General features: G+C 39.1%; 1 protein-coding gene across 9 annotated transcripts in view; it reads left to right on the top strand.

Moving 5' to 3' along the window:
* The window catches only part of LOC118812057 (putative homeodomain transcription factor 2), a 63,627-nt gene that overhangs the window by 27,799 nt on the left and 11,894 nt on the right, over positions 1 to 23,934 (top strand). For 7 of the 9 annotated variants that reach the window (XM_036576742.1, XM_036576736.1, XM_036576740.1 and 4 more), the window contains 6 exons: positions 12,763 to 12,819; positions 13,031 to 13,042; positions 18,552 to 18,621; positions 20,488 to 20,646; positions 22,007 to 22,172; positions 23,708 to 23,869. In XM_036576742.1, coding sequence (XP_036432635.1) covers positions 12,763 to 12,819; positions 13,031 to 13,042; positions 18,552 to 18,621; positions 20,488 to 20,646; positions 22,007 to 22,172; positions 23,708 to 23,869 — 626 coding nt within the window. The remainder of the gene's footprint in view (positions 1 to 12,762; positions 12,820 to 13,030; positions 13,043 to 18,551; positions 18,622 to 20,487; positions 20,647 to 22,006; positions 22,173 to 23,707; positions 23,870 to 23,934) is intronic. The other 2 variants (XM_036576744.1, XM_036576743.1) reach the window with 2 other exon arrangements.

Here is a 23,934-nt window from a genome sequence, read left to right as displayed (position 1 = left end):
ATGGTTCAAATATATAATCGGTAACAATTGACTAATAGATGAATAGTCGTAGATGTCTGATCTGCTAATACACAAGAAGTAGTAGATGTCTGGTCATCTTATATGTGATTAGCAGTAAATGACTGGGCATTGAATAGATAGTTAGTAGGAAGTGGCTGGTCATCTAATAGATGGCTAGTAGGAATAGGCTGTTTGGACTGAATTAAATAGGTGTTGTAGAGGATTGTGCTCCATTCTCTTCATATGTAATTAATACTTGTTTGCGTCATTCACCAATTGTGTGTAGGTCACATGTTGTTTTTGGTCTTTGGTGTAAATAATGGGTTGCTAGTTCTAGGAGCTCCTCTGAATGGGTTAGAATCTCACTGGAAGTGTACGACAAAACTGAACAGAATTAATCTGAGCAGATGTGCTTTTGCTTGTTCCGAAATAAGCGTAGTATAAAGGAAATGTAAAAAGGTAGGCAAATGTCTTCAAAGTTCTGCTTCACCCGAGCTGTGCTGTGTGCTGTTAATTTCAGGCTTCAGATTGCATTCAGGGCTTGAGTTACAGTGCATGGAGAAGGTGCACAGTTCAAGACCTTGAGGTATTTTTATAAGCAATAGTGCATGTTGTCACTGCAGAGGTTAAAGATTCAATTCTGTGTTGTGTTCAAGGCAAGTTTTATGGCAGCTATACTTTGTGAACTTTTTAAGGCTTTGCTGAAGATCTGGACTACCAGCACGTATTTCCAGTAGCATTTTCTCATGGTCAGTGTTTTCCTTCCAGTCCACTATAGAATTCACACTGGCTTAACCCCATATATTTGCTGATACTGTCTGTTTAGGCTGCCTCTGAAATCCACAGTGCATCGTCAACATTGCTCTGTCAGATGCCTTTTCCCCAGTTCTTGTTAATTTCCTTTATTTTTACAGAGGAAATCCTGTTTAGGGTGAACTTACCTCTTATTCAAGGGAGACCCCTGTTCAAACAACACTACGCTATGATGCATCCAAAATAGCAAATGCTATTTAATATATAAATCGTTTTCCATTGTTGTTGTTCATTTTTCATTTTACATTTTAAAGCCATGTCTGTTGAAAATGAATAGGTCATTGATTATGAACTGACATATACATATTTAGATATATGGATTGCAGCATAGCTAGCTATTTTGTTAGCAGAATAGATGATTAGCATGCTGACATGTTAAGATATGATAGTGGAATTTGAATGATACTTGCTGCATTTTCTCTTTCAGCATTACCTTATCTGAGAATCCTTGTGGTTAAATAGTTTAGTGCAGTGGTGTTCAACTAAAACTTGGGAAGGTCCACTTACTCAAATTTCTTGCTTAAAAAATGTCCAGATAACAAACAAACAAAAGAACAGAAATTAATGGCGTCACCTGTTACCTTTAAATGCTTAACCCTTAATAATTACCCAGAGCATCTAATAAAATAAAAAGACGCGTCAAATACATTGAAAAGTTTTTTGAATGTCATTTTATAATCTGATGAGTTTTTTAAATTATATTGCCGCTTCTCACTCATTAAGAATAGGTCATGATTTCAGGGAATGGGTGAGCACTCTGGTGGACGTTTGAGCTTTATTTTATTCATCCTTAGAACTGGATGTCAGCAGGTTAAATCTCTGTGATTTGTTCTGCTGTGGTGCTGATACTTAATGTTTCCACGTTTGACCAGCGCCACAATCTCTGAACAGATGAGACTCAACAGTTTTGAAACTTGAAACAGAGAGAAAAACACACAGTTCTCTGTTGATTCGTATTTCATTCGTATTTCATTCTCTTTTTTTTGTTTTTTTTTTTAACAAGCCTTGTTATCAGTTCACTTGCTATGCTTTATTTCAGGTAAAAGTAAACATCAATGAAAGTATGTAAAATTATCGACTCTGACCTAATGTCTAGCCCTGTAGTCATCTGGATCAGATCATTTCTTCTTGATATTGTGATCATGACTATTAGGAGAAAATGTCTGTTTGCCTTTTTTTCTGCCCAATATTGTGGTGGTGATTTAAATGTGACTGTTTTTCCAAGAAGACAAACACATTCATTTTTTTTTTTAATGCAGTGAGTCAGACTGTCTAGTCTCTGTTCCAATGAGCTGCCTTCGGCTAAAGTTGTTTATCTATGTGATTGGATAAACTGTAACACAGGACTGCGACAGAAGCCATGCTGGTTCATGTTCATGTATGTTGCTGGCATACAAGCATTTTGTTTTTACATATGTTATTGAGCTTTGCTACATGCAGTTTTTTTTGGTCCACTGTAATACTTTGCTGGGTCTGCATGTGCACTGCTCTCCACCAGTTGATGAGCCCTGGTTTAGTAACATAAAGTGTGTCTGTGAATATTTAGGTTAGTCACAGAGCCTGTATCTGAAATACATCACTTTAGCAAAGTTAGTTTATAGTTTTAGCTGAATGTTGGAGAAGGAGCTGTTTTTCCATAACAAGAACTTGGCTTTGCCTCCGGTCAGTCATATATCACAAGACATGGGTCTCCTGTTTCTGCTGTCCGCACTGTCCCCAAATGTGGAATTAATTCAGGATGGTGACCTTGAGCTTGCGCTGTGTGAGTGGCCGCTATAAACTGCACGTCTGGGCCATTAGCTAATGGTCACCTGAGCCTTATTTTTAGGCAGCCAGTCTAGGAGGAACTTCATTCTTCAGTGCTGAGCTGAATCACAGTCAGATAGACCACACAAATAGAACAAGTAAGCCTTGTAAGCCAGGGCAGGGCTTTTAATTCACCTCTTTACCTACATGGAGGTGTGGAGACCTCACACGTTACACATGCGGGTGTTTCACAGGGAGACGAGAGAGTAAAAGACAAACAGAGAAATAGAGGTGGAGAGTTATTTAGATGGTTTTGAACAGTAGTAGGTGGAGGGGCATGTACATTTTCTGCTGTGTACGCATGTTTGTAGGTGTGTTTGCAGGTGTGTGTGAGTGTGTGAGAGAGAGTGATGTCAGGAAATACCCCAAAGCAGGGCCCCACCCAGCCTAACCGGCCTCCACCTGCTGATTATTGCTTTTCTGTCAGTAAACACAGTCATCTTCTATTTTGAGTGCAATAAGAACTGGTACAATGAAGAATCAGATTGTATAAACTGGACACCAGAAGATCATTTTACATATTTTATTCTATATTTAATTTAGCAAAAATAAGTTATTAAATCATAAATAATATATTTTAATTATCCATTTACAATATTTAATGTTCAGTTAGCATCCACAGGATCAGACTATTACTTCATGGCAATCTGTAATCATTACTATTAGGGCTGAATAATTTGGAGAAAATGTTTTATGTGTGTTAGATTTTGCTGGCCAGTATTTTGTTGTGATTTTAAATGTGTTTAAATGTGTTTAGATGTGAACTATTTTTCCGAGAAGACAAGCAAATCCATTTTTTCCAACTTGAGGCTCGAACTGTGAATAAGTGAGCCAGACTGCCAGTTCACAAATTTACATTTCCCCACTTAAAACTTGCTAAGACAACATTGAAAGATGTAAGATATAATTAAAATTGTAGCTATTGTGATTTGAAAATTGCACTCTTTCAACTTGCAATTTTGATATAAAAATGATTAATTGTTCATCCCTAATTACCGCACTACTTTTATCACTTACACACTTTGTTACACAGATTTCTCAAATATTATAGAGTGATGTACAACTCATCAGTCTGAACTCCTCTAAAATGATAACTATTTTATTTATTCACAGTATTTTATAGGGGTGGCACTAGACCGCTTTTTCCTTTCCAATGAAGATACTGAGCAAATCTTTTTTTCTTTAAATCTGCTTTAAGCTTTAAAGCTTTAAAATGAGAATTTTAATTGTAGCGTTTTATTTAAATTAAAAACAACATTCATTAAACATTCAAAAGTAGTCTTTTGTGCTCAGTCTACACAAAAGCACCTCTGTACCCCACAGGAAGAACTGAACAGCTAACAACATCACACCACAGTGTGAAGGTGTGACATTTCAGACTAGATTTGTTACATTTTCTGCTGATACCTGATACCTAGTGTTGGATCGGTGCCTTCTCTGTTATCATATTAACTGTTTAAAATAAATGTTCAATCATATTTGCAATATATTAGATTTAAATTGGTTTTATGTTGTTGAAAATTGGTTCTAAACCAAATGTTGATTCCAGAGTTTTGAACAACTTTGGAGTTTGGCTTACTGGCAGTTTCATTCATTCCACTATTAACTCAAAACACTGGTCTTTGTTATTATTGCCTTTCAGGAGGAAGCTGTACTTTTTTGTTTTATACCAGAATGCTTCAGTTTGAACCACTGAATCTAATTCTGATTTGTTCATTCTAGGATATTTTTAGCCTCAAGCATCCTGAATGTGGAACAACAACTCTGTCGTAGTGTTATGAAACCGATTTTACTGTGAGCAAATTAAGCAGTGTTTGGCATCTTGACTGCAAATCTTTGTTGCTGAGGCAACAGGTTGTGATTATTGGGTGTTCCTGAAGTGGAGAATGCAGGGTGGACTGCTGAGAATGTGGGGAGGGGTGGGTGAGCTGGACTTTCACACAGAGAGATGGGCATATGTTTGTGTCTGTTTGTGTGACAGTGAGGCAGAATCCTTGTTTTCATTGTCTTTCAGGGGTTATTTACTTAAGGCAGGTTGTGTAATTCAGCTATTAAAGTAATAGGATGTGGTTTCCCTTGAGCCCAGGAATGCACTGTTGGCTTTGAGAGCCTAATGCTTACACCACTCAGTCTGTCTGTATTTCGGCCAATTCAGCAGCACAATGGAAGTCTATCTTGGGCCACTTCCAATCTTGAATAAACACACACAGAGCAATTCACTGAAACCTCACATTTGTCGGTCTCTATCTCTCTCGCTCTCTCTCTCTCTCTCTCTCTCGCTCTCTCTCTCTCTGTCTCTGTCTGACTCACTCACTCACTCACTCACATATGTACATTCTATTTGTATTGGCTGAAGAGATCTATTGTGTTGTTGTTTTGGTTGTATTTATTTATAGTCTGGTAAGATCATCTTACTGGGGGTCCCTGCAGCCTGGATTAAGATGTACCAAAGTCCAGTAAGATCACACTGTCTGACCGCATTATCTTCACTTACTTGGCCCATGTGCAGTTTAGGCCTTATAGGCTTTATCAACATGGAATATAATAAGACAATAACAAGTTTAATACATTATCATTAAACTTAAAAAATAGTCGTTTGAAACAGTGCGTCTCTGATGCTCCTGTCGGCTTCTTCTTATTGTCTTTCATTTACCGCTTTTCATGGAAACCACCGTCAATGACTAAAACTGGACATACAGTGGAAGGGGAGAGGCTTTTCACATACGTGCACCCAATCTGGAATATATGTACTTTTTTCTGAAGTTCTGAATTCTAGCAGTCGTGACACATGTATTTCCACATGTGAACATAACTGATCTGAAGCATGTTGGGTGATGTGATGACTTACTAAAAGTTACGTTTATTCTAACTAGCATAGATGAGATTGTCATAAAAACACAGCTGTTGAGCTGCACTAGTTGAACATGCCCAGTGCTGCAGACATATAATAATATGCCTGTACAAAAGAGCCAGCTATGGTATGGTGTACATATTAGGATGCCCTCAGACCAAAGCATCAGTTTCAGATGAAACAATTTCAGGGCTTGAGGGAAAAATACCCGCCATCTCTCAGTTCTCGTGCAGTCAGGTTAAGCCAAGCGGCTACAGAGACCACAACATTTTGAGGCACTTCTTAACTGTGAAGCAGACACAAGGGGAAAGCTCAGTGATTCACTGCTGTATTTTTTGTGCACTGAATACTGATAACTATTGTTCCTTAAGGATTATGAAACGTGAAGTTTCTGGACAGAAATCAGTATTTCTGAAATCTTTATTTCTGCCAATCCCAGCGGTGTTAGCAGTGTTTTGGCTGTATTACATTTAGCGTTCTATATGGGTCAGAATAGATCCAATTAAAATTAATCTGCAGGTCTGCTATTAAAATAAACATTTGCAGGTTGTCTAAAGGTTAACTAGTGTCTCAGAGGCCTGTGGTGGACATCTGTGATTAAGTCTGCTCAGTTGGAACATGCTCTGATTAATATATCATCATATCAGTGCTTAATATCTGCTTAATATTAAACAAGTAAAGACTGATTTACTCTAGCCTGCTTTCTTTCTCCTTGTGCAGTTTTTTGCTGAGCTTTTGCTGTAGCGTTGACGTGGGTGTCCATCCAGTTACATAACGCAGGCCTCGTTCCCTCAGACTGACTAAAGCCATTACCTCACGGTTAAGCATAGCTGTCCTCTGTTTGGAAAAGAGCAGCTACTGCTGGATGGAAGTGATTATCTAAGAGTTCAATGAGGAAGGAGGGTGACTGGGGTGAGCACAGAGAGATGGGGTCGTGCAGAAAGTGGAAGCCGGTGTTTGTTAGAAATGGATTGTCTGCATCTGCGTGTAAAACATATTGCTGACCGAACACACGGTCACCCCTGTCTGTATGATCGCGTTCATTATGATGTAAAACACTGAAAATTGTAAATCGATAGTTTTGCTCCAAGCGGCTCTGCAGCCCCTGGTTGCCACCAACATCATCTTTGCATACAGAGGTACATTTTAACAAGGGTTGCACAATAATATTGGTAATTATCGTAACATTTTCTACATTTTATAAATGTTTATGCATCGGCAACGGTAGAGGCAGATGAAAAATATCAGAGATTGGCATATAATTATAATAGTAAGACCAATGCATCCCTAATTTTTTCCATTTTTTTTTAAATTTAAGTATCCACGTTATTAATCAGCTGCTGTTTATATGTCCCAGTGACAAAGTATTTTGTTCGTTATTAGCGATGTTCACAAATGAAAATTTGTATTTCCTCTGTCAATTTTTTGTTTTCATTGTCAGTGTTGTCCAACCTAGAATGAGTTAATAACCTAACCTGAAGACTGCAGCAGTGCACTTGTAGAGTCGTACCTATGTGAGCAGACACAGAAAGAAAAAGGACAGTTATAGCTTAAAGTTGAAAAAGAAGTGAAGTCTGGAAGCATTTTCTTAAAACGAAGGGTGAACAACATATGGACATCTGACTTGGCTTTTCCACGGAAGCACAACATTACCCTCAACCGGCAGAAAAGAAAGCACCGTGTCAGTTCTGAAGCAGTTAGCTTGTAACAGGACCAAGAATTTTCTTTCCTTTTTTCACAATGTATGTAGTTGGAAGTGGACTTGCACTATAAATACTATGAATAATAACAGAAGTAAAAATAAAATTATTGTTAATAATATTAGAGAAATAATAAGGTTTTCCGTAATGCATCAGCTGTTATTCTTTTCAAAAACTCATTTATGTGCAAAACTGTTACAAATAGATCTACAGCATTTTTGGATGAAACTCTTCAATTATTATTTGCGGCTAGCATAACAGGTTAACTGTTTCTGATAGTTTGGATTGACTTAGTGATTTATCTTTGTGTTTTAGGTGTGTATGTGACCTGTTGGCTGACAGGACGAAACCTCGGCTTACACAGCTTACACTGTGTTCAATTTGTCATGTTTTTATTTGAAAAATATGACCTTACATAGCCTCACTTAGATTTTGCCGTTTGACTTCACGTGAGCCATAATATCAGCTGTTTATGGCACTGCGTGTGCGTGTGTGTGTGTGTGTGTGTGTGTGTGTGTGTGTGTGTGTGTGTGTGTGTGTGTGTGTGTGTGTGTGTGCGGGCCACCGTAGCGCTGGTGCTGCATGTTTGATGAAGGTTAGGATGCAGCTCATGAATGATGCAGACTTTTCCATTCCTGTGTATGAGTGTGCAAACGACACCCCAGAAAACCAGTGATCAACACACACACACCAAATCAACAACTGCCCCAGTGAGCCCGCCGCCCCGCTGCTGCCCGTTCCTGCTGCAGTCACACACACTCTCACACCAGGTCGCTTCCTGTACAAAGAAGACAAGGACACCAGGTGAACCACGATGGCGTAGAGAAACTCTAACCTGAGCTAATCCACTCCGCTCTGATTAACTTTTCATCAGCGCATTTATCTGACACTTAAAACTTTTTGTGACTCCCCAAGAATAAACTTCTTAGCTTTCTGGGAACTTGGTTTGCCCTTTTATTGTCTGCCTTTATTTAGATTTAGAGTGGTGTAGAGCAGGTGCTGTATTAAAATCACACCAAAATTGGAAAATAAAAACTCTCTCTGGACACGAGCCCTTTCTCTAAATTTTGAAAGTGGTTGTGCGCTTTCTGAGAAGAAGAAAATATGATTAGGTCCAGATGGGATCAGAGCGGGTGACTCATGAAAACTGAATGTGTGTCGAAGGGAACCCTGCAGAGCCAAAAGGAAAGCCATGTCCTCCTCAAATAAAAGCTCAGAGATCATTCTGTATATGCCGTGTATCTGCTGCCTGAAGGTCCAAACAGTGAAATTCCATTTAAGCCATGGAGCTAAAAACTGAGACTGTGGTCTTAACTCTGAAACCTGCTCACAGCATGTTTTTCTCTGGGTTCTTCAGTCAGTGTGGCACCTTCTCCACGGAATGTTGATAGCCACCACAGGTGCTATCAGGTGCTGCACTGAAGAAGGTAGTTGATTGTTTTTTAGGTTGTCAATCTTGGATAGTTGGCTATTGTCTGTTGCTTTGTGTTTTTAGAAAATAGGCGAGAGTGGCTGTACAGTCATATGCAAAAGTTTGGGTGACCCTGGTCAAATAACTTATTTTCACCTAGAAAATCAACAAAACATGTCAATACATCCTGTACAGAGAACGCAATTAAGGATGGATTTTTTTCTGGATTTATTTGCTGAGTTGTACATGTTGGAACATATAGACTGTGGCATGACTTTTGCACAGGCCACATTTTATTTTATTCTTTTCTTCAATATGTGAAATTCAGCAAATAATCAGTAATTGTGCATTAAAATGTGCAGAAGTGTGTTCTGTGTAGAGGATGTGTAACTTATTTTCACTTAAAAGATCAGCAAAACATAATTTGATGGGGGTGTTCAAACTTTTGCATACAGCTGTATTCTGTTGGCAGTTCCTCATTTCAGTTCTCTACACACATTGAGCTTTAAACTGCACGACATTTAACTCTGAAGAAATCCTGAAGTAGCTCAACACGGCCTGCGGAGTGAAATGATTCCGCAACATTGTTTTCATGAATAAAATTGCTCCAGTAGTTTTTCGTGTGCTTCTGCTGATTGATGCTCACAACAAGCAGCAAAAAACTGACTTGCACAAATGAAGGACTACACTTACTGCAACCAGATCAAGACTTGCTATTGAACTTGCTAACTTAAAATTTAATTTTGTTGTTTAACTGAATAAATATCACATCTAAGTTGTATTTAAATAAAATATCTTGCCTATAGCTTTGTGTCGAAGGCTTCTTCAGTTCAGCCCAGTGCAAGTGGAAGTGTTATTTATTACACATTTTTTCAAGCGAAATGTTATTTCTGAATGTTGCTTTCGGTTAATACTGTAGAGATTTTTTTTTCTTCAAATGCAGAAACATTTTTTAACCTTAAACTTCTACATCATATCACAACAGCCCCCACTCCACTTTCTTGTCACGGGTCTTTTATTGCAGAGTGTTTGTGCATCTTTCCAAAAGAGGTTGGTGGTGGAGGAGAAGGTTCGAGGGGAGCATCGTGCCGTATCTCTCTCTCACTCACTGTCAGCAGTATCGTACATCTTTAATCACATTGGTAGTTTTCACTGTCTCTTAGGTCACTGTGTGTGCTCTTCTGCTTCTACGGTGACAGACACAATAGTGACCATTGGTTCTATTAAAATATCTGCATTTTTAAATGAATGATAAGGACAAAATATCCTACATTGTTAAAAAAAAAACAAAAAAACATACAGCTGCCGTAAGAGGTGACTTGTACCTAGTTGGTTGATGGATTTCGAGTTATTTTTTCTTGTAGACGTGTGTGATTTAACATACTGCCACTGCTAGAGTACATAGGAATGGCCGGTGTTATTATATAATAGTGTTGATGTTTAATAGTAGACTTACTTATTTGTTTTTTCCATAGAGAAACCCAGCTTAGATCTGGAGTTGCTAATATGGGCATGACGCCGAATACAGAATGACGCATGACTTCAGAGGTGTACACCCAATTAAGTAAACAAATGCTATAATGAGATCTAACCCCACCCATCTGTACCTCCGATAGGCCACAAGCTGGCATCCTCTATGGAAAGTACATATCCCACAAATATGAAGGATGTCAGCATTTGAGAGCTGATGTAAGTGCAGCTGGAACCGATTATGAAAATAACCATGCTTAACAAGTTTAACACTCAAAGCCAGGTTTGCATGGTCCTTTTCAGTAAATAGAACAGTTAGGTCAGAAAATCAGGTTTGCACATATTTTTCCACCCCAAATTTGCTCGATCAGCCGAGACATTTTTGGTGTCTGAAACTTGCTTCTCTAGTACCCTAAAGCTTCAAGACTAAAATAATACACTTCCGTTAACTTTTAGCTATGTTGGCCTCATAGCTCCAGCCCAACACACGCGCACACACACACACACACACACACACACACACATACATATATATATATATGTATATGTGTGTGTATGTTGTACAGGAAGTGTGTAAATGTTTTGAGGCGTGAGTGAGATGAGCTCAGAGGAAGAGGCTGTTTGCAGGCCTTTGCAGCGCGCTGTTGCTTTCACATGAACACACTCAGAATAGAAGAGCGCCAGCTCTGCTCCAGCCGCTGATAAAAGAAGTCTGACATCCGTGCAGCAAAGTTAATACAACCCAGCCTTTTGGTTCACCATATCCTCACACACCCTCTCTCTTTCCCGAAAACGTAACCCTAACCTCAACCTCATTAACCAAACAGAAAACGGGTTTGAAACAGATCTGTTTTTCCTCTGGCTTTCCTACAAACTCAGGACATTTTTCTCCCTAAAATATTTTCAGTACAAACACACACACACACATACTTGCTCTTGTTCTTACACATACACACATGCTCACATGTTCAGGCTTGGCTGTTGGCAGCGCTGGTCTCTGAGACTGCTGAACCCTGACAGGCTTTTGTTGTTCCGGTGGGTGGTTTTAATCAGCTCTGCAGCAGCTGATTGATAGCAGATCTCGGTCCTCTTTGTGCTGCGAGGTGAAGGGGTGTGAAAGTTCAGGTCATTTTAGTTGGTGTATGCCTAGCCTTAGGTCTTAGCTGATCGCGTCCTCTTAATGCACTGCAACAGTAAACTAGTGTACCCTTCCTCTTCTGATGCTTCTAAAGTGCACTCTAAGGTCTGAAGCATACTCAGTGTACTTGCGTGCAGAATGTTTCAGACCTCAAAAATAAAGCTGCCAAAGAGGAATCTGTGCACGATGCCATAGAAGACGCATTTTTGATTCCCTAAAGAACCTTTTAGTCATTGGGATGAGATGTGAATGTGAAGAAAAAAGTTCAAAGAACATCCACGAAATATAAAGGCTCTAGAAGGGACTGCAACTTGGTGAAGAACCTTTACATTATGTTTGTTATTCTCAGATCTCTTTTTCAGACGTGGTTAGAGGAATTGTGAATTGCTCAAAGAACTCTTTGTGGAACTTTTTTTATTAAGAGTGTAGTGTGGTGAAGTTTTGTTATTCTGTTTCTTGTATATTGCTAAGGTGACTCACCTGCTTGTAAATTTGCTGCCTTGCATCTCTATTATGTCTTTAGTGTGATTTATGTTTCTTTATTGTTAGTTTATCTCTAAAGTCTCTTACTTTTATATGTGTTTTTTATTCTTGGTAATCGTATTTTAGGATTATGATGTCAGGCATCAGGAACTACAGTTGAAAACGTAGCTAGTTAGTTAACACTAGCACATTAAACTTTTAACAGGGATATACGTATAATATTTGCCAGGGTTGTTTAATGTGCATGTGATATATAAACAAAAAAAAAACAAACATATAAAAATGTAGATGGAGAGAGAGATGGAGACACACAGCTGTATGTAAACATTCAGGTGCCTGTGGTCTAATAATATTTGTCTTTGTTTGATATTAGCATATACAGAAAGGGACAATGACAATTATATGAAAATAAAATTATGAAAAAACCTAAAAGCAGCAAAAATATAGTAAACAATATACAAAATAACAAACAATAAAATAAAACGATCAGATGTTAAAAAGTAATAAAAGTAAATAATAATAAAGTAAAAATCAACAATAATAGAAAACATTTGTTAAAATGTGTCTAACTGCTTATTAAAATTGTATATTGACATGCCTGTATAATCTCCATTGGGTAGATTGTTTCTTTTTTTGGATGAATGATGTGTTTAGTTGATTTTCTGAAGTGAAAAAAGTGAACACGCTTCTGCACATTTTAATGCACAATTACTGTTTATTTACTGAATTTAACAAAAAGTAAAACATCGAATGTGACCTGTGTTTGACAGAAGTTATAACATTTTTTATGTTTATTTTTATGTATGATAATGCCATATTTAAGTGTGTTCTCTGTAGAAGATGTGACTTATTTTGATGCAGAAAATCAACAAAATATGGAGCGGGGGTGTTTAAACATTTGCATACGACTCTATTTGGTGGTGTGCTAGGAGGCTGATGTTTTCCTGTTGTCTGTATTGTTTTAGAAACTGAGATTTTCAGGAACCTTCCTTTATGGCCTTTTCTCCATTGTACACTTTTTGTGTGCTGGTTTTGCATGCATAATTTCACTTGCTCCTCATCTTTAACTGGATTTTTTTCTCTCTCTCAGATCGGTGCGTACGACCAGCAGATTTGGGAGAAGTCTGTGGAACAAAGAGAAATTAAGGTAAGACCTCCCCTCAGTTATTTCTTTCCTCCATCTTCCCCTCTTTTTTCAGTCTGTTGGCCGTTTTTTCTTCTCCCAGAGCTCGAGAGTGTGGGTATACTTGTGAGTGTGTCAGTGTTGAGCTGTGCACTGACTGTGTGCCATCAGCACGCTTTCTGTTTTCAGTTAAACCGTTTCCCCTCTTCTCCACCACTCTGACTCCTCTGAGCAGTTCATTAGGCTGGTGAGTACTGCAACGGCCTGAGCTAGCCTAACAGTCTGAAGCCCATAGACTCAGCTGTGTGTGGTTGTTCCCCTTGGTCGTCCTAACTAGTCCTGCATTTTTAACGCACCTGGGTGACTCCGCTATGGTTTGGGTTCGGCATGTGATACGTGTGCGTGCGTGTGTGTGTGTGTCAGAGAAAGAGAGATACTTGGCAAAGTTGAGACCCAGAAATCAGAGACTTAACCAGAAGAGATACAAATCAGGAGGAAAAAAAAATCCCCTTTTTTAATCAGTTCTTGGCTGTTTTCCTGGAATAACAGGTGACTCGGATATTAAAGACGCATTTCACGAGTCTCATTAAATTTGCCCTTTGTCTTCTCCCTAACTTCTTACATAATATTAGACAACAACTCACTGTTTCCTCACAGATTCCTGTGTGGTTATTACTCCAAGGTTGTTTGCCATGTGCTAGATATTAATAAATAAAAGAAACAACAGCAGCACTTTGCCGCATGCTTTTTGAAGGACTTGATCCTGACCACATAGAGAGAGATGATAGTTTGGGATCTAGTGCTAAGACTGCTCTTGTTAAGCGAAGTCAAATTGTTATGCATTCACTGTAATGGTTTCACACTTGACTAGCAAAACAGTGACAGTATGGCTCTTAATAGTAGAAGCTTTAGTGTGACTCTGTCAGTGAGCTACTCTCAAGGACATGTGGCATATCACATCATCATAACGGTTCTCAGGCAGAGTAAATAAATAAATAAATAAATAAAATCTCTGATCAGTTGTTGACAGTGTTATCTCTGTGATCTGTCTTATCTAATGAGAGCACTGTAGTCAGACATTTTCACTGTGTGATTAGCATGCGCTATTGGTTAGACTTATTCATAGTGAAGACACATTGAGGTAAATGGTATTTTATCGGTACGGCAATGTTCACATCCAACCCCTTGTGGAGTGTTTTCTGTATCGGCAGACGCGTGCTTAAAAGAAAGGCCCATGTCATGTAAAACATTTTTCCTCACTTTTTCTTTGGAGTAAAACAATTGGATAACACTGTCAAAGTTTGAGAACACTCCCAGCACAATACAGTCCATATATAGAAACTAAACCCGGAAAAATAGCCCATTTAGGGGGGCTCCCGAGCAGTACAATCATGTAAGTGTTGGTGATGCTATAGCCATCTGTGGTCGGGAGCCCAAGAGAGCACAATTGGCCCTGCTGTCTGGGTGGGTAGATGGTAAATTGGAAAAAAATAATTTGAGTATATGTTTATCTATCTGCATCAGCGGATATGAACGCGAAAAATATTAGAGAATTTCTGTGGCCCAGAATTTCGATGATCGGTGTTCCTAGTTTTTTTCTCCAGCCAATGGTGTGTTTGGGAACATCTTGTATTATCTTACATCAGAGCCCTCATGTGATTCAGAAAATGACAGTGCAGGATGACCTTGTGCATCCTCCGCTGAGTGACCTTTATGTTTCACCTGTTAAAAACAAGCACCTCTGAACTCTGTCACACAAACAACAGACCAGGGCTGCCCAGTGACCTTATGTCCCTCACATTCATCTGTTTATCTGTTCACCACTGTTCTCTCTCCCCTCATTTACTCCCTCTCTTCATGTCCAGATAACTGGCCCACTTCAGAGTGGAAGATAGTCCAGATAGAGAGGCAGGGAGGACAGTCCCTGACCTTGTTGTAAACAGACTCCCATGAGCACCCCCCCCCCTTTCATCTCTTTCTCCCTCTTTTTCTTTTTTTCTTTCTTGCTCTCTTTATGTCCCTCTCTCTTTTGATTTTCTTCTCCTTTGATCTCTTTCTTCTTGTCTTTCTTCATTCTCTCTATCCTTAGCTTTCCATCTGTCATGTCCCCAAAAGACCTGACTGAGTGTGATAGTGTAGACACTCTTTCATTACTAGTTCAGGGATAAACTATGTTTCTTTAGTACTGTAGGGGTCAGAGAGAGCAGGGAGAGGAGGCTTTATTACTTTGCTACTGTGAGACCCCCTTTAACTGCAGGCTCACATGGGACAGTAATCACCTTACAGTGAGATGTCTGCAGACATTAAGAATACGACTGAATGATTGAACAGTAGTGAGCAAACATGGCAGTATTGTCTGGTTTGCAGCACCCTTGCAGTTATGTGGTGTTTTAACAGCATGCTGTAACAGTCTCAACTAATCGGGTAGGGAGTGCTTTGAAAGCTGTGTGATCACCAGAGCCCAAGGCGTTGTGAATAAAATGAAACTGATATGTGATCATGGAAATGTTTTAACTGTGGCAGATTATGACCTAACAAAGAGCCACCAGAGAGTATTGGAAGCTAATAACTGCTCCCTCTAGTGGTGAACAGGGATGGGTGGTAGAGCCTGTCTGGGAAGGTGATATATGTGGTTTGTTATATACAATTCTTTCAATTTCTGAAGTTTTAGTCAGAGTTGTTTGCATTTTGTTGTGGCTGTGACTTTGCCATTTCATAAACCAAATGTGGGTCCTTTTTTCATTATATAACCATTTTTAGTCCATCTGTAAGGTGTTCTTTCTCTTTCCTGTGTGTGTGCGTTTGTTTCTTTGTTGTGAACAGATCGTGTTTGAGAGTGTACAGAAGGAAGCCATTGAGCTGTCTGATTGATGGTTGATAGCCTCTCTCCACTCTTCTGATTGAGAGAGTTTGTGTCAGCTTAATGCGATTAGACATTTAATCAGGCCTGTGTGTATCTTGTCACTGATGGAGGGGCCACCAGCAGGGCGCTGTGTGAATGAACGGACCATCGGAGTGTCATTCAGTAAAAGCACTCAGTCCTGCCTCTGTGGGAAATTAAGCCAGAGGGACTCAGTTCATTAATAACTGGAGGGTTGCCAGACACCATTGTAACACATCAACACAACAGGCTTTTGGCTGATCAGAGCTGGTGAATGAGTAAATATTTGTGTTGAAGATCATGTTGGTTGGAGTTAATTCAGGCTATGGTGCCAGTGTTGAAGTCATTTAACCCCTCAAAAGGCCAGAGCCCACTTGAAGTCATTTAAGCAGTATGGACGTCTAAGAGCAAGTAGATCTGAGTTTGTTGGGTTGATTATATGACAAGAAGTCACCTTCCTTTTCTAAACTAAATAAGTTTGTGACCTTAAAAGTAGAGATGTACATGGGTACATGGGTACTTGACCATACTCCATCAAAGCTTCACCACTAGGGGTGTGCACGGCTATTCAGGTTCTCAGTTAACTATTCCAGGCACCAGCATTTGAATACTGAAATCACTATTCGGATATTTGTTACATTGCTTCCACGGAAAGTCATGGACAAATAACGTAAGCCAACAGTTCAGTGAAAGTTAACTTTTAACATGGCTGTGAAGTTAAAAGTAAACTTTAATAAACTTTGTTTCTGAGAAACACCTTTTTAGCACAGCATCTGATGGTGGACTTTTTTTATGTAGAGAACGGCTGGAGAATTCTAACCGGACTGCACTAAAAGTACTGTAAAGCACGGAGATGGAAACGTCGAAGTCTGGAGCTGTTCATGAAACCTGCTAACCTGCAGAAGTCTGTAAAGAAATTGAATGATGAAATCTCAAACACACCAGCTGCCTTTCGAATGAATACTTTGCCAAAAAGAAAGCGGCTGTCTTGCAGTACTCTTTTTAAAATAAATTCCACCTGGCTGGACCTTTTGTTTATACAGTGAGCATTAAATTATATGTTGCTACAACAGCGTGCAAGTGTTGTAACCTGAGTGTGCAGAGGTAATGCAGCTGTAAGTAACTAACTGTAGCTAGTGTTAGCTATAAATAACAACAATGGAAAGATCTTTCTCTGTTCTCAATGTAGCCTTATCAAACTTGTTGGCACACCTTCCTCTGAAGAGTAGAAGTGTAGAAGACAACGAGCCGTCACCATCTACGACTGTAGTAGCATTAGCTCACTTGTACCCAAGAGCAGTGGCCAAAAGATTTAGCTGTTTTTGAATAATAACATACTTTCACACGTACTATTCTATAAGCTGCTAAATGTTTACCATGTTTGTATGTTATGATATATTAATATCAGATGAAAAGTCTGGCTTTTTTGCTGTCCACACAGTTAACAGAATATATATTTATTAACTCTTATGAAATATCAAAATCATTCAGGCTTGTTGCAGTTGCTGTATGTAGCAATATAATCTCATTATGGCGTTTTGTCCATATTGTGCAGCACTTCAGAGTAAAATTGTAACTTTAAAATTAAATTAAAACTGTTTGAGGCTCTCTGTGTGTTGATAAATGGGCTGAGTGTGTGTGTGACCTGTTGGTGTGTGTATGTGTAAGAGAAAGAGGTTATAAATGCTGCTCTTTCCATATATATTCACGCTCCATCAGCACTTAGTCATTGAAATGGGATCGCTGTAATATGTTGTTTCTCTGCTGACTGAGAGTGTGTTATAGTGGAATAAGCCTGTCTCATACTGGATTCATTTGTGCCTTGGCTCCAACTGGACGTTGTTCTTTTATGCTGATGCAGAACTACGGCCATATGGCAATCCGTTCTTTTGGATGCAAAACAATAATAAGAAGCATTATAGTGTTAAGATCATAACTGTTAGAGATGTTCATACTACCAGATTGTGATCTTAGCGCTGTAATGTTTTACTTATCCAGGCCATAGTTTCAGATCAGCATTAAAACAGTCCCAAATTACTTCTTTTCAACGTGGCTAAGATTCAGTATGTACACAGACACTGTGTGTTGTATAGTGTTTGTGTTCTGTGTCATGCTTTAAGTGTTTTGAAGGGGCACTCTGGCCAAAATGAAAAATTGAGCCATTGCTACAACTGTGGTAAACATGTTTATGCACCTTCTACATCTGTGCTGCAGTAGTCTCTTGAGTGATTTAACAGTTTAAAATCCACCTTCTGATGATGTGTCTTGAAGGTGGGAGAAACCTTTCAAAAACCACAAGCACTTTGGAGTGAATATTTTAGTAAGAGAGCACTGATGAATGAAAATGCAAAAAGAATTACACAGAATCATGAATTGTGTCAAACTGGTGAGGTTGAGGGACACACTGCCACGCTACAGAGCACTGTAACACCACAAATAACATTAAATGCTACTTTAATGTAGCATTTAGGCTGGAATGTCCCTTTAATGCTGTAATGGATTAGAATGTTTGCTTATAGAAAGTACATGTGATTTAGAGAATCCCCTTTGATATTTTTCTCTTTTGCGAAGTGATCCATTGACTTCTATGCAGCCTGACTAAGCTGATTTTATGGATTGTGCATGGATGAGAAGCTGTATAATGCTCAGTTGGTGGTAGCCCAAAATAGGCTCAGACACAGTGTGATACAGGCTCACTTGTGCTTGTGTTTGTGTGAGTGCACGTGTGAAAATTTCACAAGCACGGATTTACAGTTGTTGCCTAACGGTAGTGTGGATTATAATAAAGTCTTGCAAAGCTGTTTCATTCACAACAGGCAGCTTTAAGGTAGCGGGTATGTGTTTTCTTGTCTAATAACATGTTCCTGTTCTGCAGGGTCTGAGGAACAAACCAAAGAAGACAGGCCATGTGAAGCCAGATCTGATAGATGTGGATCTAGTGAGAGGTAAGGAGAGACCAGCAGAGATTAGATGTGCCAGAGTTGACTTACATTTTGAGAGTACTACAAATTAGGGCTGCAACTAACAACTATTTCTATAATTTATTTATCAGTCCATTATGACTTTGATTAGTCGGGATAAGAAAACAGTTATTAGTCTGTCAATAACTACACAATGTTTCATTTAACAATTAAAATAAACAGGGATCATTCCATAAATCACAATGCTTTTCAAATTATAAAACACCTGACTTGTCTTCTAAATCATACAGGCCTTCTCTGAACCCAGTCGGACTGATGTGGACTGATGCGCTCACGTGTTATCTCCACTTGTCTTCTATATATATCTTTCCCACCCTCTCCCTCTCTCTGCCTCTCTTTACACAATGCATTATTCAGCACAGTATGCTCACCTTCCCCTTATTGCTTTTGCATGCAGACATGCATCTCTCTCCTTCTCTTTCTCCCTCCTTCTCCCTCTCTAGCACGTATCTTTTCCTTCCAAGCTTAAACCTCACACAGTTCATCTCTGATGTAACACTGTCATGTTCAAGCCTCACCTTCAAGCTGAACTTGCGAGTGTTCTGCACTGAGACTTCCCATCATCTGACCATTTGTGTCTACAATCAGGGTTGGGATGTAACAGAATGCAAGTATTGGGAAAGTATATTCAGAATATAGAATGAAGTATCTGTATTCAGTCCAAGTTATATTTTGTAAAGGCAGTATTCAGAATACAGTTACTTTGAAATTTTTAGGACAATAACTTTTAGAGTACTTACCCAATAAATTTATAATATGCACTTCATGTCTAAAACGACGAATGCTTGTTTATTAACTATTTTAAAGTCAACACGGCGTGTACAGACATACTCAAAAAATGGCTTCTTTACAAACAGTGAGGTTCTTGCTAAAGCCTGAGTAGACTGATAAATCAGTGTGATTATCAATCATGTATCGGAGTGTTACTGAGCTCTGCTGAAGTCTGACTAGACTGATAAATCAATGTGATCAGTTATTAATCTCAGTGTAACTGAGCTCTGCTAAAGCCTGAGTAGCTAAATCAATATGATTAAGTTATTCATCTCAGTTTTACTGAACTCCACTAAAGCCTCATTTTTATGAAACATATTAACAGAAAAATTACACGAAGGAAACTGCCAACCAGTAACAGTGAGGGCCACTGTATTACAATGGAATACATTACTGAAAACATTTAGGACAGTGCATTCAGTATTCAGCTGTCAGTATTTTTTCCAAAGTATTCTGCTCATCATGGTCTACATTGTATCTATATTAAATCTACACACATGCTTTACCAAAGCTCTGGGTGGGGCTCAAGATCAGGCAGTGAATAATTGATATTTTGACTATTTTATATTCACAGATAATGTCTGTCTATTTTCTGTAGCAGTTTGCAACAGCTAATGTGTTAAATAGCAAGCTTTTTAGATGTTGCAGTCTTTATTTACAAGAAGAGTAACTGAAGAAACAACTGACCAAAGTTCTATAATTCACGCCTTACAGTTGTCTAAAGCATTTTTGTGGCAAACAGTATTCAGTATGTGCTTTTAGCAATTTATACATCAGTATATCATGAAAAAAACTGTCAAAACAACTGCTCTTCATACCAAGAAAGATCCTTTGATTAACTTAAAGCTGAGCGTTGCATAGTACACCCAAAATATTAGCAAAAAGCGGCTTTATGTTAAAGCTTTTGCAAGTAGGTTTTCCTGATTTATTCAAACATTAAACATTTCATTATGTCATCAAATGTGTGGTCTGAATGTATAATACTGGTAGAATAAAATAACTGGTATTCTTGTAGGCAGCTACATAAATGCATGTCTTTCTCACTCTTACACATTCAAGGCTCTGCATTTGCCAAGGCCAAGCCCGAGAGCCCATGGACGTCTCTGACACGGAAGGGCATCGTCAGGGTGGTGCTCTTCCCCTTTTTCTTCAGATGGTGGATCCAAGTGACCTCCAAAGCCATCTTCCTACTGCTGCTTTCACTCTACCTGCTCCAAGGTGAGTTTGCCATTGCTACTACTTAGGTTATTCAACATTCAAGCCTGAGGGGGTAGAGAAGCAGCATTCATTTGCTTGTTGAGGAAGGTTTAATAAAACCTGCTGATCTTTCTCGTAAATTAGGCGTTTTCTTGGTTGTGTGCCTTCGGGCAAAACACGGTGCCCCAAAAAAATTTATCGCAGGAGTGCCAGAGCTGACTCAGCTAGTCGTTTCTGACTTACCTGTTGAACAACCTATTCAACTGTCTGCCTCCACTTGTTGACACAGGTACACACTGGCCTAGGACCGTGACATGAAACACACACAACTCACCCAAAGCTTGAGTTTTGACAGTAATCATTGTTTTTCTGAATCATACTGTTTTTGGCTTGGTTAAATTCAACAAGAGCAGTACTCTTCTTGGGTCAGTCCTGATTGAAATGAACCTGTTGTTTAGAGATGATGGAAACACAAAGAGTGGAAGTTTCTCCCTCATTAATGGTGAAGCATTTGTCTGACTTGCCACTGGAGAAACTGTACCACCCTATTATGTCCTTGACAAATGTTGACTATTAGTCTAGCTTAAGAGTGGATATGTTTAAGTTGGATGCCTCTTTTGGCATGCGATATTTGTAATACAGCACTATTATCATGTTGTAACCAACGCCCACCTCACCTCAACCCTGCAGTATGTGGTTCTTTTAAGTAACATTTTGTCTGTATAGCACCAAAAATGGTCATGCTACTGTTATAAGTCATACTTTTTTGGTTCTGTAATAGTACACTTTTTTGCTAAGAGTGTATTTACAGAGTGCTTACAGTATGTGAATGTACAGTCGTGAGCAAAAGTTTGAACACCTCAGTCAACATCTACAACGTAAACAAACTTAAGCGTGGCATTTATAAGCAAGTTTTACTACACAGTTGCTGTATTTACTGGGTTCACACATGTAAAGGACAGTTGGTGTATTCAAAAAATGCAGAAAAATAAAAGATGAAAATAGAGAAACAGGACAGTTTTAAACAGTGGCTAATTATTTTTAGTCTAACATATTAAAATCTAAAATGTGCCATATTATTTGCACAAGTCACATTTTTACCAATATGTTCAATTCAGCAAATACACAGTAACTCTGTATTAAATATGCAGAAGTGTGTTCTCTGTAGAAAGTCTGTTAACTTATTTTCACTTAGTAAATCAAGGAAACATGTATTTTGACCAAGCTTTTGCCTGCGACTGTATGTGTTTGTGTCTATGTATCAGCAGCTAGCTGTGTCACAGCTTGTGTGCTAGGTTGAGGCAGACGTGGTAGGAAAAGCAGCAGTTTGAGAGAGGAGGTGTCCGTGTCTCACTCTTTCCGTCGCTGTCTTGTTTTCCAGTGGCTGCGGCGGTGTTGTTTTTCAGCATCTCTCAGCCTCACGACATCCCAGCCACTGAGGTGTTTGGTGCCATCTGGCTGATGCTGCTGCTGGGCACAGTACACTGTCAGATCGTCTCCACCCGCACACCCAAACCAGCACCCAATGGCACTGGCAAGAGGAGAAGGTGGGGAAGAGGGAAAAGGAGGGTGGGCAGGGTGGGAGGACAGAGGCTTGGGATTTGCATCTCTCTGTGTTCTTTCTTTGTGTGTGGGTTTTCAAGCTGGTAGTGTTTCTGATAGAAATGTGCTGGCTAACCCCTGTTAGTGCCAGAGGACCTGCCTGTGCCTGGCTGCCTCCCTTTGAGTCATGTGACAAGGGTTACCCACACATTTCGTTTTAAGTTTGCATTAATGAAGTTAAGGAACTCATGTTGCTTGAGTACAGGTACAGTGTGCTGAAGAAATGTCTTATAAAACAGCTAGTTTTGATTGAACTGTTCTGTTCTGCTGCTCTTAAAATTACACCAAAGACAGCACAGTATTTTAAATGTTACTGAATTGGATTTACAGAAATAAACGTAACATTTTAGTATTTATGTATCGCTGTTCTTTAAGAACAATCTGAAGCAAATGGCATACATTGTAATTAACAGTGTTATCTGTGAACACTGCTAAAGCTAAAAAGCTGAATAGCTATGTGACCAGTGCCAGTGTATGCCATTTCAGGTTTTTAAAGGAATAGGTTAATGTTTTGTTTTCACCTATAGGTGGACCTATTGATCAGTCTCTGCTTGTAAGTTCCATTCACTCATACTTTGGAAAACTGTTGCCCTACTTTTATGTTAATCCGTCTGGAAATCAGATCAGAAATCAGTGATCCTTGCCTGAAGGCTACAGTCGGGGCAAAAAAACTGTCCTGATTCAAGCAAATAAATGGGAACGCCGCCTGCTATACTGTATGTTCACTAGTATCCAGACACCACTTCTTTTTAGCAGGTTTAGCTACTTGACTCTCATTGCTGACACAGGTGTTCAGTTTTGCCCACATATATATTGTATAATAGCCTAGAAAAGCATTGCCAATAGAGTAGCCAAACGTCTGGGATCAGGGCTTAAAGTCCCCCAGCACTTGGCTGTGGACAAACTGCTTATTAATACCTTTGATTTCAGAAGAAGTGCTGGAAGAGCAGGTGTCTACAAACTTTTGGACATAGAGTGTACCAGTCTCCAGACAGATATAATGTCTGACAGTTTATTTAGCTTCAAAATGATCGATCCATAATATGTAGTTATGCAACTTTAATATTAACATTTGTTTGGTTAAGTAACTTGAAAAACATGAATCTGTTAGGAAGAGTGCAGTGCAGTCTAACAGAGACCAGTGAACATATCTCTTTTCTGCTCATGACAACATAGACAAATTTATTCAGTTACATTCGTGAGATATTCTAACCTTTTATTACCTTTAGAGCATTGCTTCATTGACTGATTCCAAAGACTTGTACTGTTATTTCATCATTAATTCAGTGAAAACAACAGACCTCTGACGATACCTCCCTGATCCTTCGTGCTGCTGTATAATCAGCCCTTTTTCCTCATTTATCTTCAAAATCTCCTTTGGGGAAATCTAGTGAAAAGGTTCTTTATTTTATTTTCTGAAGTGATTCTGTTTGGACTTCTCTTTCTAAGCGCTCTACACTTTTAATCTTTCTTGCTAAAGGAAGTTAAGGAAGGCAGCTCACTTGGAGGTGCATAGGGAAGGCGATGGCTCTAGCACTACCGATAACACACAGGAGGGGGCGCTGCACTCCTCCGGCTCCGCCGCCACTCACAGCCTTGGCGCTTTCTTCAGAGATTTCTGGCATAATGTCTTTAAATCGGGGTGTGTATTTTTCCCTCTAAGATTACATGTTATGTCTGCATGGCTGCAACATCCCTTTCCCCATC

Source organism: Colossoma macropomum, unplaced genomic scaffold, assembly GCF_904425465.1.
Source record: "Colossoma macropomum unplaced genomic scaffold, Colossoma_macropomum, whole genome shotgun sequence".
Lineage (NCBI taxonomy): Eukaryota > Metazoa > Chordata > Actinopteri > Characiformes > Serrasalmidae > Colossoma > Colossoma macropomum.
The sequence above is the reverse complement of the archived record's forward strand: the minus strand, read 5'-3'. Positions and strand labels throughout refer to the sequence as shown.